This window comes from Oryctolagus cuniculus, chromosome 7 (genome assembly GCF_051225735.1).
Source record: "Oryctolagus cuniculus isolate XC-2025 breed Fujian yellow rabbit chromosome 7, ASM5122573v1, whole genome shotgun sequence".
Taxonomy (NCBI): domain Eukaryota; kingdom Metazoa; phylum Chordata; class Mammalia; order Lagomorpha; family Leporidae; genus Oryctolagus; species Oryctolagus cuniculus.
Window position 1 is genome coordinate 76,468,849 of NC_142873.1, and position 13,153 is coordinate 76,482,001.

Below are 13,153 nucleotides of genomic sequence, written 5' to 3' on the forward strand. Positions count from 1 at the left end.
GTGTGGTTTTTTTTAAACAATATCTTGTTCAAATGTTATTTTTCAAAATTGAGGTCTGTGGTCTTACTATGAAGGGGTCTTTCAGAATCTGTTTCAGCATGTATGATAGCATGGCATTTGTGTTGTTGCCTTTATTATTAAATTCAGTTTTATTAACAGGATATCAGGTAGAATGCTAGGTACTAAGGGTCCCGAAGTGAATAAAATGCTTTTCCTTCCTGTGAGGGATGTCATGGATGGAAGCTACATACATGGGATTGGAAGTGTGTATGTGGGCAATATGTAGTGTGTATTTGGATGCATAGAAGGCATACACCAAAACCTTCCCGGCAACAAAACGATTGGGATGTTAGGTCTTGGCTAGATGAAATACTTGTGAAATGGTTGCATGTGCCAGAATCCTCTCCCCATCTTTGTCTGGACTATGGAGATGGTGAAAAATTTTAAGTCACAGCTAATGCCAGCTCTAAGAGACTCTTCAGTCCTTGTCACTTCCTGTGTGTCGTGAGTGGGAATTTGCCTGCGCTTGACGGGTATCTTCTCAGAGCCAGCTTATCTCCGTGTGCTGTTGAAAACCCTCTGGGACACCGCCTTCACCGGTTACTGGTTACCGGAGCTGGGAAGGTTGATTGAGTTTGCCGGGGAACTCTGCGGGCTTCATGGACAATGAGCACAGTTAGAGCCGGTTGCGCGGCAGCGATGTTCAAGTTGGTTGGCTTGTGTTTCAGATTGCGTCCAAGTATGACCATCAGGCAGAAGAAGACCTTCGCAACTGGATTGAAGAGGTGACGGGCATGAGCATCGGCACCAACTTCCAGCTGGGCCTAAAGGACGGCATCATCCTCTGCGAGTGAGTGGAGGCCCCAGGGTCCCGGTCGCCAGTCCCCCCCACCCCCGCTACCCTCTGCAGCCTCTGTCCAACCTGCCTTCCCCATCCAGGGTGCCAAGCCTTGAGGTTCTAGATGTGTGGGGGATGCTTTCTTTTACTGATGAAAAAGGAACCAGCTCTGTATTCCAATCCCTGTTGTTGTGTGACCGCTAAATGAAGCTTCTGGCTTATTTTTCTTTTCAGACTCATCAACAAGCTGCAGCCAGGCTCAGTGAAGAAGGTGAACGAGTCCTCATTAAACTGGCCTCAGGTAACAGCCGGTCCAGCCTCCGGCTCTGGCCGCTTTACGTTTTTATAGAGTGGAAGCTTGATTTCAGTTTTTTGCTTTTTTGATTAGTTTGTAAAACAGGTTTTGGCAGGAATTTGTGTGCATCACTATAGTTTTTGCCAGTGTTTGTTTCCATAATTACTCATATTGAACGTCTTTATAGTCATTACATATTTAGCTCGGAAGCTTTACTTTGATGGATTGATTTGAGAGACAGAAGACACAGATGTCTTAACCACTAGGCCAAACACCCACTCCAGTTTTCCTATATTTAGTCTACCTACTTTTAGAAGGGAGTTGACACAGCTTACAAAGAGTAATATAACCTAAATCATAAGGATCAACAAGAGAAAAAGGTAAAGGTATTTAATATAACAACTAATGGTTGATTATAGAACACTATATCAGACAGAGTCGGTGAACTCAAAAGTCTTCCATAGCCTTGGCAGCTCATGACAAGAGCCTAGGGTGATTACTGATGCCATAAACAGTGTCAATTTGTTAAGTCAACAACAGAAGTCACTATGCACTTACTCCTCATGTAGGATCTCTGTCCTTAGTGTGCTGTACATTGTGATTTAGTGCTATAACTAGTACTCAAACAGTATTTTTCACTTTGTGTTTCTATGTGGGTGCAAACTGTTGAAATCTTTACTTAATATGTGCTAAACTGATCTTCTGTATATAAAGAGAATTGAAAATGAATCTCAATGTGAATGGAAGGGGAGAGGGAGCGGGAAAGGGGAGGGTTGCAGGTGGGAGGGAAGTTATGGGGGGGGAAGCCATTGTAATCCATAAGCTGTACTTTGGAAATTTATATTAATTAAATAAAAGTTAAAAAAAACACTATATCAGAAATAATCTTAGTTCACAAATATATGATTAAGTAAAATTAGACATTTATTTGGTTTTGACCAAGTGTTGAGATATGCAAAAATAAGCATTTAGTAACCACAATTTTTTGAGGTTTATTTTATGTTTTTGAAAGGCAGAAAGAGAAAAGCAGATCTCCTGTCTGCTCCCTTTCCAAATGCCCACAGCAGGTAGATCTGGGCCAGGCAAAAACTGGCAGCCAGGAACTCAGTCTGAGTCGCCCATGTGGGTGTCAGGGTCCCAACTACTTGCTGCATCACCTGGTGTCTCCTAGGGTGCACATTAGCAGGAAGCTGGAATTAGAAGCAAAGCCAGAACTCAAATCTAGGCAGTCCTACATGGGATGGGAGCATCCCAAGTAGAACCTTAACCACTATGCAAAATGCCCATCCCACACAAATTTATTCTTAAATTAGAATTAAAACATGTGGATTTTTATTAATGTAGTTGGACAAAGAAAATTCCGTAACTGGGGTCCGTGGTTAGCCTAGCAGTTGATTCCTGACTCTAGTTTCTGACCTAAGCTTCCTGCAAAGTGCACGCACCCTGGGAGACAGCAGTGGCTTCCTACCACCCACAGGATTGAGTTCTCAGCACCTGACCCTGGCCTTGGCCTTGGCCCTGGCCATTGTGGGCATTTGGACTGCAAACCAGCGGATAGGAATTCTCACTATCTCTTTTTCTCTTACAAATAAACAAACAGAAAAATTCCAGGACTGGATAGCTCTGACGTAGAATTCTCAAATATTTATAAGGAAAATCTTGCCCTGAAAGAGCTGAAAATACCCAACTGCATAAAAGTATTGAGGCCATTGTGTGACCCTCATTGAGAGAGACTCTCTCTAATCTTTCCTCACCAGAGAGCTGTGCTTAGGGTATAAATCCTTGCCAAGTAGCTTTCTGTCCAGCATCTTATAAACTAGTCATGAAAACTTAGAATTCTTAGATATTGCAACAGTCAACATTTATCCCTCAATGCTATGTGAACCTTTTTCTTTGTAGTTGGAGAATATTGGCAACTTTATAAAAGCTATCCAGGCTTATGGGATGAAGCCACATGACATATTCGAAGCAAACGATCTTTTCGAGAATGGCAATATGACCCAGGTTCAGACTACATTGGTGGCTCTGGCAGGGCTGGTACGTACATGTCTTTCATGGCCGATTAAAAGAATTCCCCAATGGTGAATTGCGTCATTGCTCTGCCCTGGGGACTCAGACCTGGTGGGTGGGGCCTGTCTTGTGTTAGCTTTGTGGAAAGGCTGCTGACTTGCGTTAGGGAGCTTAATAGAACGCTCACATTGCAGAGGGGGCATTGCATCCGTGAGCAGCCTTGCATTCTTTTGGGGTCTACCTCATGAAACCCTCCTCTATAGACAGATGCTTTTTTTTTTTTTTTTTTGACAGGCAGAGTGGACAGTGAGAGAGACAGACAGAGAGAAAGGTCTTCCTTTGCCGTTGGTTCACCCTCCAATGGCCGCCACGGCTGGCGCGCTGTGGCCAGCGCATCGCGCTGATCCGATGGCAGGAGCCAGGTGCTTCTCCTGGTCTCCCATGGGGTGCAGGGCCCAAGCACTTGGGCCATCCTCCACTGCACTCCCTGGCCACAGCAGACAGCTGGCCTGGAAGAGGGGCAACCGGGACAGAATCCGGCGCCCCGACCAGGACTAGAACCCGGTGTGCTGGCGCCGCGAGGCAGAGGATTAGCCTAGTGAGCTGTGGCGCCGGCCCAGATGCTTTCTTTGTTGTACCTGCTGTACAGCTCTTCTCAGTGTGTCTATTAAGCGTCCCTTTTCAGTTAGTGTGTATGTTTCCACCCAGGCTAAGACAAAAGGGTTCCATACAACCATTGACATTGGAGTAAAGTATGCAGAAAAACAAACAAGACGTTTTGATGAAGGAAAACTCAAAGCTGGCCAGAGTGTGATTGGTTTGCAGGTAAGTGACGTGGTGTTGGCTTACGCAGTCCCATATTCAATCACATTAATTCTTGCCATGCAAACTGTTAAGTCTCTGCAAGTAAAGACAACATTAAAGGACTGTCACATTGACTCTGGGAATGGTTATATGATTTAAAGCCTAGGAGACTGATGGATTTTGGAAGAAACCTCACTTGAAAGTTGGTTGTCCAGGAAATGAACTTTTTTTTCTAATCACAGTATCTTTTAAGAAAATTCACTTTATGACTTCCTAAATGTTGCTGACAATATAAGCAGTTTTGCAGAACCTTAATCCCAAAGTCATTTATTTACCCTAGAAAGCATGATGTGGCTTGCAAACCCTGCCAGAATTTGTCAGTTTAATTCTTAGGAAATAATTTAGATTTTTTTTTTCCTTTTCACATTTTTCCCTTTGAGAGTGTAGCAAGAACATCACTGCTAAATGCCCTCAGTGCCATGGGCTGCACTGTCATACCTGCTTGATTCCTTGCCCTTGCTTGACTAGTCCTGTGTGAAGTGGGCTTATTTTCCAGGCACAGAATTGTATCCAAACAGTAGTCATTTAGTTAAATTATAACCCCTTAGAAGGAACTTGTAACAATGATACCCTGGAGTTTGAAACAGATTAAAGAAAGAAAATCAAGTCACACAATACTGTGGCGGGTGTGATTTTTAACAATCCACATGGATATTTTTGGCTATACATGTTTGTTTATATGTCTGTGTAGCTATTGATACGTACACAAGGTGAGAACAGGAGGGGAACATTAAAGATGTTGACTCACATTCAGTGTCTGGATGGTGGCATTACAACGATCTCTCTTCCCTTTTCTTTTTGTTCATGTGTATTTTCTAAATCTTCAGTGAAGAGGTTTTACTTTCAGTAGTAAAGGTTTTCTGTAACAAATCTCGTTTTTAAGGAAAAGAGACCAGCAGTGAATACTGTACTGGTTGGTCCTGAAGCCGCTCTTGGTGCAGAAAAGTTAATCATTGCTCCTCTGACCTCAGTTGGGTTCAGAATCTTCTTTCTGCCTCTCACTTTGGCCTGTCCAATGATGTGAGATTTGGGGGAGTAAAATATGGTTCTTTCCCCCATGAAAATATGGTGATTTTGAAAGTAAGAAGTTCCTATTAAGCTTCCAGAGAAAATCTGTGGCATTGCTTTTACATTTATGTAAAGCAGATCTGGAGGAGAAAGGCATACTGCCTGGCCTGAGGTTGCTTCCGCACTACTAATGATTGGAGCAGGTGCCCCTGCTTAAGCTGAGAGAGAGCAGGGGAAGAGCAGCAGGGAGATTACTCACAGTTCTGCCACTGTGATAGCTTTTTGTGTTCATGTGAATTAGCGATCAGGTTTTATAAACAGTAAAGTTTTGGAAAATTTTACAGTTAGCACTTGAAATCTCAAATCTTTAAAAGCAGAGAGAGAAGTTTTGTGCCTGGTTGACTTGAACCTTAGCTTAGGAACTTGTCAGTTGCACTCCTTCCATTTGTTTTGTTTGTATTATATATGTTGTTGACTTCTGATGATTAGTGCTAATTTTATTTTTTTTAACTTAAAAGATGGGAACCAATAAGTGTGCCAGCCAGGCAGGAATGACAGCCTATGGAACCAGGAGGCATCTTTACGATCCCAAAATGCAAACTGACAAACCTTTTGATCAGACCACAATTAGTCTGCAGATGGGCACCAACAAAGGAGCCAGCCAGGTAAGTGATGCCTTTTAATAGTTGCAGCCCAGAGTATAAAAGAGCAATTTTAAGTAGCACTTACCTTACTATTAACTTTATATAAATAGAAATTTTTTGTATAATATATTTACAGTCTATACCTTCAGGAATGGAAATTTTGCTAGAGAAAGAAAAGATTTAAAGAACCTTTTCAAGATTTTATGTGTTTATTTGAGAGGCAGAGTTAGAGAGAGAGGGAGGGGGAGAGACAAAGAGGTCTTCTATCTGCTGGGCTGATCTGAAGCCAGGAGCCAGGAGCTTCTTCCAGGTCTCCCACATAGGTGCAGGGGCCCAAGTACTTGGGCCATCTTCTACTGCTTTCCCAGGCCATAGTAGGGAGCTGGATGAGAGGAGCAGCCGGGACTCAAACTGGTGCCCATATGGGGTGCCACAGGTGGAGCCTTAGCACACTATGCCACAGTGCTGGCTCCTAAAAGGAGCCCTTTTTAAGTTAATAGATGGTAAAAAAAAAAAAAAAAAAAATCCGGTATTCTGCAAAGAACTATTAATTTGCATTTAATAGGAATTGGTTTAATAGTAACTAATAGGAACTAATTCCTATTAAATGCTAGTTAAGTAGTTCCTAAAATAATAGAAGTTCTTAAGCAGGAGATGGAAAACGCAGTGTGGTAAACATGCCCATGCTGTAATAACACTCAAGACAGGAGTGTGTCCTGGTCACATACGGACAGAACACTGGCAGCAGGAGGCTTCCGTAGCCGTTAGAGCACACAGGTCTCCATCCAGCAGGATGGGGGCAGGGGGTTGAGGTTTCATGTTTGCCTTGTGGAATGCACCCTGCCACACGTGGCAGTGTCTCCCACAGCTGCCGCTCGGTTTGCATTTCTACCACTTTAACTCTGGACGTGTGTCCCAGGGCTGAGTGGAGAAGGAAGAACGAGGAGCTGAGCCCTGCTCATGGACCAGCTTCTCTGCAGCCGTGGCTCTTCCGTGTCTCGGAGCCTTGTGAGGCGGCTCAGCATGGTGCTTGTTGAATGTAGTATTCCAAGCTTTTGAGATGGGTAATCTAGGTAGTGTGTATAGTCTTTATAGCCATTCAGATGTAGCTTTCAGGTGTGCCTGCATTGTGCTTTTTTATGTTCCTTTAAAAAAAAAAAAAAGTTATTCTCATCTATTTGAAGGGCAGAGATGCCTTCTATCCGCTAGTTCACTCCCCAAATGCTCACGACAGCCAGGAGCCAGAAATTCTGTCTGGGTCTCCCAAGTGGTTGGCAGGGGCCCATGCACTTGAGCCATCATGTGCTGCCTCCCAGGGTGCATCAGCAGGAAGCTGGATTGTAAGGGCTGTAACCAGCACTCTGGTGTGGAATGATGTGGAATGTGATTTGAGAAGCAGGCATCCCAAATGGTGGGTTAACCCCCCGTACCCCAATGCCTACCCCTGTTTTTACATTCTTTATATGCTATCTTCTCCTAGATCCAAAGGAGGTAGTATTGTCTCCATTTTTCATGTGGGAAACCTAAAACTAAAAGTCAGTTACCAGCCAGCACCGTGGCTCACTAGGCTAATTCTCCACCTGTGGTGCCGATACTTCGGTTCTAGTCCTGGTTGGGGTGCCAGTTATGTCCCGGTTGCTCCTCTTCCAGTCCAGCTCTCTGCTGTAGCCCAGGAAGGCAGTGGAGGATGGCCCAAGTGCTTGGGCCCTGTACCTGCATGGGAGACCAGGAGGAAGCACCTGGCTCCTGGCTTCGGATCGGCATAGCACGCCGGCTGCAACAGAAGGAAGACCTTTCTCTTTGTCTCTCACTGTCTAACTCTGCCTATCAGACTGCCATAGACAGTCTGACAGCAGAGCAAGGGTTGAAAGGGAGATCTGACCCATCTGGAAATCAGTGAATATTGCTTCATAAAAATGACTCAGTGTCTGGATATTTTGGTAAACTAGCTTTACAACTCCTGAGCCAACTGGAGGTTACTGTATTATATTCACATTCAAAATGGGTTTCATAATTTATAAAAGAGTTACAAGAATATGTCTGAAGCTGCTGTTTTAACTTCGGTATTTTCTGATGCCAGGCAGGGATGTTGGCACCGGGTACCAGAAGAGACATCTACGATCAGAAGCTAACATTACAGCCAGTGGACAACTCGACGATCTCTCTACAGATGGGAACCAACAAAGTTGCTTCCCAGAAAGGAATGAGTGTGTACGGGCTTGGGCGGCAGGTGTATGATCCCAAATACTGTGCCGCCCCAACAGAGCCTGCCATTCACAATGGAAGCCAAGGGACAGGGACAAACGGGTCGGAAATCAGTGATAGCGATTCCCAGGCAGAATACCCAGATGAGTATCATGGCGAGTACCAGGATGACTACCGCAGGGATTACCAGTATGGTGACCAGGGCATTGATTACTAGAGACACCCAGAGGAGCCCGGTATTCAGTCCATCGCTCCTGTTCAGTGAGAACCAAGCTAGCCTTGAGTAATTTTTATCTCGTCTTCCTAAAACACTATTATGCTTATTATACCTAAAAAAGAAATTGCCTTACATACATTCCTTTTTCCTTTCTCTGCCTCTTCCCTCAATAGTTGCCTTTTAGTGCTGTAACAGTTAAATCCTACAGCATAACCAGTAACTCGCACATGAAGTAAAAAGGAATACTGTGAAAGGGGAGTACTCTTGTACAGCCAATTCTTTTATTAAAGATCTATGCATTTTTACAATCTTAAATCGGTATTTTCAAACAGTAGGAACTCTCTTTTTCTTTTTTTACAGTTCAGTGTATCTGGTTTCTACATGGAAGACTAAACTCATGCTTCTTGCTAATTGTGGTTTTTGCCAACTAAATCTAAGATATGCAGCATTTTAGAAATTTACATATCAATGTTTCTACAGTATTGTTTGCTAATTTTTAAATAAAGTCCTGATCAGTGTGCACCTGTGATTATATGTGTACTCATTCTCTTACCCAAGCTGACAAGAGCTTTTCAGAGCGTGTTGCTGAAGGAGCGTGCACAGACGTGGCCTGCCGCCTTCCGGGCCTTTGGTGGTGCGTGCTCTTCCTGTTTGTGCCAATGTATCAATGTAGAGTTGCTCTGTTTTCTTCAGCTGTATTTATTGCTGCATTTCTCAGCATAAACTTATCCCATTGTATTTTTTATAAATAAATATTTTTTTTGAACATTCATATGAGCCACCGACTGGTTATTTTCTGGCTAGCTTCCACACAGGTAGAATTTTTTTTAAGAGTATTCTTTCCCAGGTATTGTTTCAAGATACTTTAGCATTATTTTATTTTATCCACACAAAACTGCACTCCCTGCTTGAGGTAGCTGAGGAGATAAATGAAAGCCCTGCCCGGTAAATGCCAGCCAGGACCCAAGCCATTATCTGGCTCTTGCTTTTATTTCTCTGTGACTTGGCTGCCCCAGATTCATCTTAAATTCAACTTGGAAAATCTTCAGATCCTCTTCAGGGATATGGGTGGGTAGGGGGGATTTTGAATTCCTATCCTAGGGTCAGTATTGAATAAGAAACACTGGATCAGGAATAGGATTACTGTTTTTGTAACATGCTAGGGTTTATAGTAAAACCTAAACCTTGAGTCAGGTGGTGACAGAAATGCAGTCACTTTTACTCGCAACTACCCGACCCTGTCTCAGCCTCGTGATTCTTCTGATAGGATGGGCTGTGCTGGACTTGGGTGAAGATGAGCCTGCTTTGCTAGGGCAGACAATGAAAGTGCAGGCATGGCTTGATGAACCTACAGAAGCCAGGTGTCCTTGCCCGTCACTCCACATGACCGGGTTTACTGCTTCTGAGAAAGGGAGCCTGGGGCTGCGCAGCTAACTCAGTGGTGCTGTTGAAAGAAACTCAGCTGCATTGAAGGTAGACCTGAGCTGTCGGGCTGCTTCCTGTCCTCTTTGAAGAGCTATTTGAGAAGCGAGCCTTATTTCACACTACCTGCCCTGCCTAAGAAGCCAGGCTGGTCCTCCTGTTTGGCAAATCATTCTACCTGCCCATCCAACAGATGAGGCTGCCAATCAGCGTGGAAAATGCTCCTGCTTGCTTAAAGCTTTAAAAAGTGCCCCCCCCCCCTGGTCTTTAGAAATGATGTCTTGGTGTAAGTATTTTCAAAAACATTCCAGGGGGTTTTCACGTGGGGCTGTTTGGAATCCATTTGTGCAGAATATCTTATTTGCTAAGGGTGCCTCTAGCTTTCTAAAGATTTGTTTGAAAAGCAGAGAGCACTTCCATCCACTGGTTTACTCCTCAAATGGATACAGTGGCCAGAGCCGAGCCAGGCTGAAGCCATGAGCCAGGGACTCCATCAGGTCTCCCGCGTGGGTGGCAGGGGCCCAAGCATTCAGGCCATTTGCTGCTGCTTTCCCAGGCACATTAGCAGGAAGTTGGGTTGGAAGTGGGGCAGCCAAGACTTGGACTGGCACTCTCAGGCATTGCCTTAAGCCACTGTGCCATAATGCTGTCCCCTGCTTAACCAGCTAAGTCTGCTCTGGCTGAACTGCTGCCTTTGTCCTCCTTGTGCCCAGTTCTTGTAGTGGTTCCAGTTTGAGTGTAAACTTTTGGTTTTTATCTTTATGCAAACTAAAAATTATACTTTAATAAGCTGAAATATTTAGTATATTTCCAGGATTGGATGAGTAGAGAGAATTTCTGCCCTGTATGAAAGTAATAGTTTAGGGATTTCTGTTCAGATTCTTTAAAAACAAAGGCTTTAGGGACCGGTATTGTGATGTAGAGGGTTAAGCTGCCAACTGTGACACCATCATCCCATATGGGGGCTGGTTTTAGTCCCGGCTGCTCCACTTGCAATCTAGCTCCCTGCTATTGCACCTGGGAAGTCAGTGGAAGATGGCCAAGGTGCTTGGGTCCCTGTACCCATGAATGAGACCCAGAAGAAGCTCCTGGCTCAGCTCCAGCCATTGTAGCCATTTGAGGAATGAACCAGTAGTTGGAAGATCTGTGTCTCCTCACTCTGTATCTGCTTTTAAATAAATAAATAAAAAAAAAGCTTTAAGAATTACTTGAAAAAAAATCCAAAAAGGTTTATTGTTTGCCCTCAGAAACATCAGTTGTTACATATGTACTTTTTAAATTGGTGCATATAAACAAGGTTTTGAAAGAGTTTATCTATCCCAGTTGGTCCAAAAAAGGCTCTACACTTTATGGTTCTACTATTGTAAGAAAGTCAAAGCATGACAAAAAAAAAGACAAAGAACAGGGTCCACCAGGCCTGGCCATCTGTGATCAGCTCTTGGGACACGTCATCAGGCACTTATCTCACAATGGGCCGGAGTTCTGTTCCCCCTTCATTCCTTAGCGAGCTCTTGTCTCCCTCTGCCCTTGCACTGTGCAGTTTGTTGGTCTTTTGTACGAAATTCTGAAAAACAAAAGTGAGTGTGACCAGCATGAGGAACCTGCCTTGCTGGTAACCACTGATTTGGCCCTGCTGGGTTCTGGGAACTGAATCCTCAGGTAGGAGTCTCTTCTTGGCCTAAAGTATGTTGTGGGGAGGGGGTTAGAATTCTGAATGGCTTTTTCTCTGGAAAAGTGTGAATTGGCCCACCCTCAAACACTCTTCTTCAGACTACATACAAATAAGTCAAAATAGACGCCAAAGTAAACATGGTGCTTCCGTGTTTGACGGGCGGAAGGATGAGCATTTCAACAAAAGAAGTGCTTGTTAAACTTCAGTGCCTGCCGAACTGCAGAGTGCTCTATTTCAAGCTCAAAGGGCTTTACTACCTACATTTTAGGGCAACAGAATTAAAATGTCAACGTGACCGAGAACCAAGTGCTGTTAAAATGCCCCTGTGTACACAGGATAAGGCGCACAGGCGCGACTGTTGGAAACAGCTGCCTGCTATTTGCAGATAGAAGCATGTGGGGACTCTGCGGAGGGTGGGGCTCTCCCCACAGTGGTGAATTGGGCCGGAGCACTGCAGATCCCTGGACGCTGGTGCAGCCTGGCATGTGTGCGCCCCCGAAAATACACTGCCTGTGACACGATTGGGCATGTAGTGATGCTCTAGAGACTTCTGGACCACCCAGGAGGCCAGAGCAAACCATTAAGACTAAGGGATTTGGGCTTCTGTGTCCAGAACACCTTCCCCCACCCCAAGTCAAAGGCACTGCTCGTACTGAGGAACCTATCTGTTCATAACTGGGGAAGTTGCACCTACACCTGTCTCGGGACATTGAGGCTGTGTGGCAGTAGAAGCCCACAGAGCCTTCTGAAAGACCTGGGTGTGAACCGCCTCTGCAATTCTTCCATACTGATTGTGGGGCAGACTGCAAAGGAAATGCCATGGTAACTTACCCAAAACTCTTGGTCCATGAAGTAGGGCTTTTCTGATGATCCATCATTTGTCTCCAGGTCAACAGTAAAACAGAGGAAAAGTGCGTCCAGCACGGCGTCAAACACAGATAAAAAACTGTGGGCTACTAAGTAGGCAAAAAACGCTACCAGTAAGAGAGGGATTGCCCACACCTGGAGCGCACGGTTGTAGTTAAAGGCCATCAGCCCTCCGAAGACAGTGAAACACACCACCAGTACCTGTCCAAAACAAGCGTTTGTTGGAAACAGCTTAACAAAGACATTTTGTCAGTTCCGACGGTCTCCTATGTGTGCGGGGACTGAGACAGTGTGTGCCCTGTCCTAAAGCATGCTTGTCAGGAATGTTGGCAGAAGGAAGTAAAAGAGAAATGAAAATCCACGTCTAAGAACCACCACTTTGTGAGGGTGGGCGGAGAGAGTGCCTGTCCTTTCATTCTATTCCTAGTTTTTGTATTTGCATTGAAGGAATAATAACTCAAAAACTATTCCATGTTTCACTTCACAGTACAAGAAGCAGTTTTTACTTTAAAATTTTGTTAATAAGTGCCAGGATTTAACACTGCAACTGTCCACTGAGTGGGTTTAATATAGATGATTAAGTGATGGGGGTTAAAGTGGAGGGGCTTTCCAGGGCTGGTGTGGGTAAACAGTAGGATCTACTGTAGGTTTTTGCTGCTGTCTGGGTTTATTACATCCCCAGCCCCACGGGTACAGGCCATGAGGTACCTAATTTTCTAAGAGATGGAATGGAGCCCACCTGAGGTTCACGCTGCCCCCAAATGTCCACAAGATAGAGAGGGAAGTCTCAGTTCTGTTTCATTCAAGAAATCAAAGATTCACTGGTTAATGCATTGTCATTAAAAGCTCATTGGCTATTAAATGTTCCTTAAGGGAAATACCAGAAAGTGAATTACTAAATAAAAGATAAGCCTATTGTAAAGATAAAATGACATTCCAAAAATTTTTGAAAGCTGTTACTAGAAAATGTCACCTGCAATCCTACAAAGCTACTTAAACAATGTTATCCACTGAGACTTTAATTTATTATTTATTTGAGAGGCAGGGACAGAGTTAGAGAGCTGTCCTGTGCTAGTTCGCTCCCTAAATGTCCATAACAGCTGGGGCTGAG

General features: G+C 44.3%; 2 protein-coding genes across 9 annotated transcripts in view; one reads left to right on the forward strand and one right to left on the reverse strand.

Moving 5' to 3' along the window:
• CNN3 (calponin 3) overlaps nucleotides 1–8,853 on the forward strand; it is a 35,536-nt gene extending 26,683 nt beyond the window's left edge. For all 3 annotated transcript variants that reach the window (XM_089337056.1, XM_008264856.5, XM_089337057.1), the window contains exons 2-7: nucleotides 729–850; nucleotides 1,073–1,139; nucleotides 3,033–3,170; nucleotides 3,852–3,968; nucleotides 5,534–5,680; nucleotides 7,740–8,853. In XM_089337056.1, the coding sequence (XP_089193182.1) occupies nucleotides 795–850; nucleotides 1,073–1,139; nucleotides 3,033–3,170; nucleotides 3,852–3,968; nucleotides 5,534–5,680; nucleotides 7,740–8,081 (867 nt within the window). In that variant the 5' untranslated portion in view covers nucleotides 729–794 and the 3' untranslated portion in view covers nucleotides 8,082–8,853. The remainder of the gene's footprint in view (nucleotides 1–728; nucleotides 851–1,072; nucleotides 1,140–3,032; nucleotides 3,171–3,851; nucleotides 3,969–5,533; nucleotides 5,681–7,739) is intronic.
• Nucleotides 8,854–10,707: 1,854 nt separating this feature from the next.
• SLC44A3 (solute carrier family 44 member 3) overlaps nucleotides 10,708–13,153 on the reverse strand; it is an 81,707-nt gene continuing 79,261 nt past the window's right edge. For all 6 annotated transcript variants that reach the window (XM_017346061.4, XM_089337053.1, XM_002715848.6 and 3 more), the window contains exons 14-15: nucleotides 12,007–12,243; nucleotides 10,708–11,067 (exon numbers count right to left, since the gene is read on the reverse strand). In XM_017346061.4, coding sequence (XP_017201550.4) covers nucleotides 10,963–11,067; nucleotides 12,007–12,243 — 342 coding nt within the window. In that variant the 3' untranslated portion in view covers nucleotides 10,708–10,962. The remainder of the gene's footprint in view (nucleotides 11,068–12,006; nucleotides 12,244–13,153) is intronic.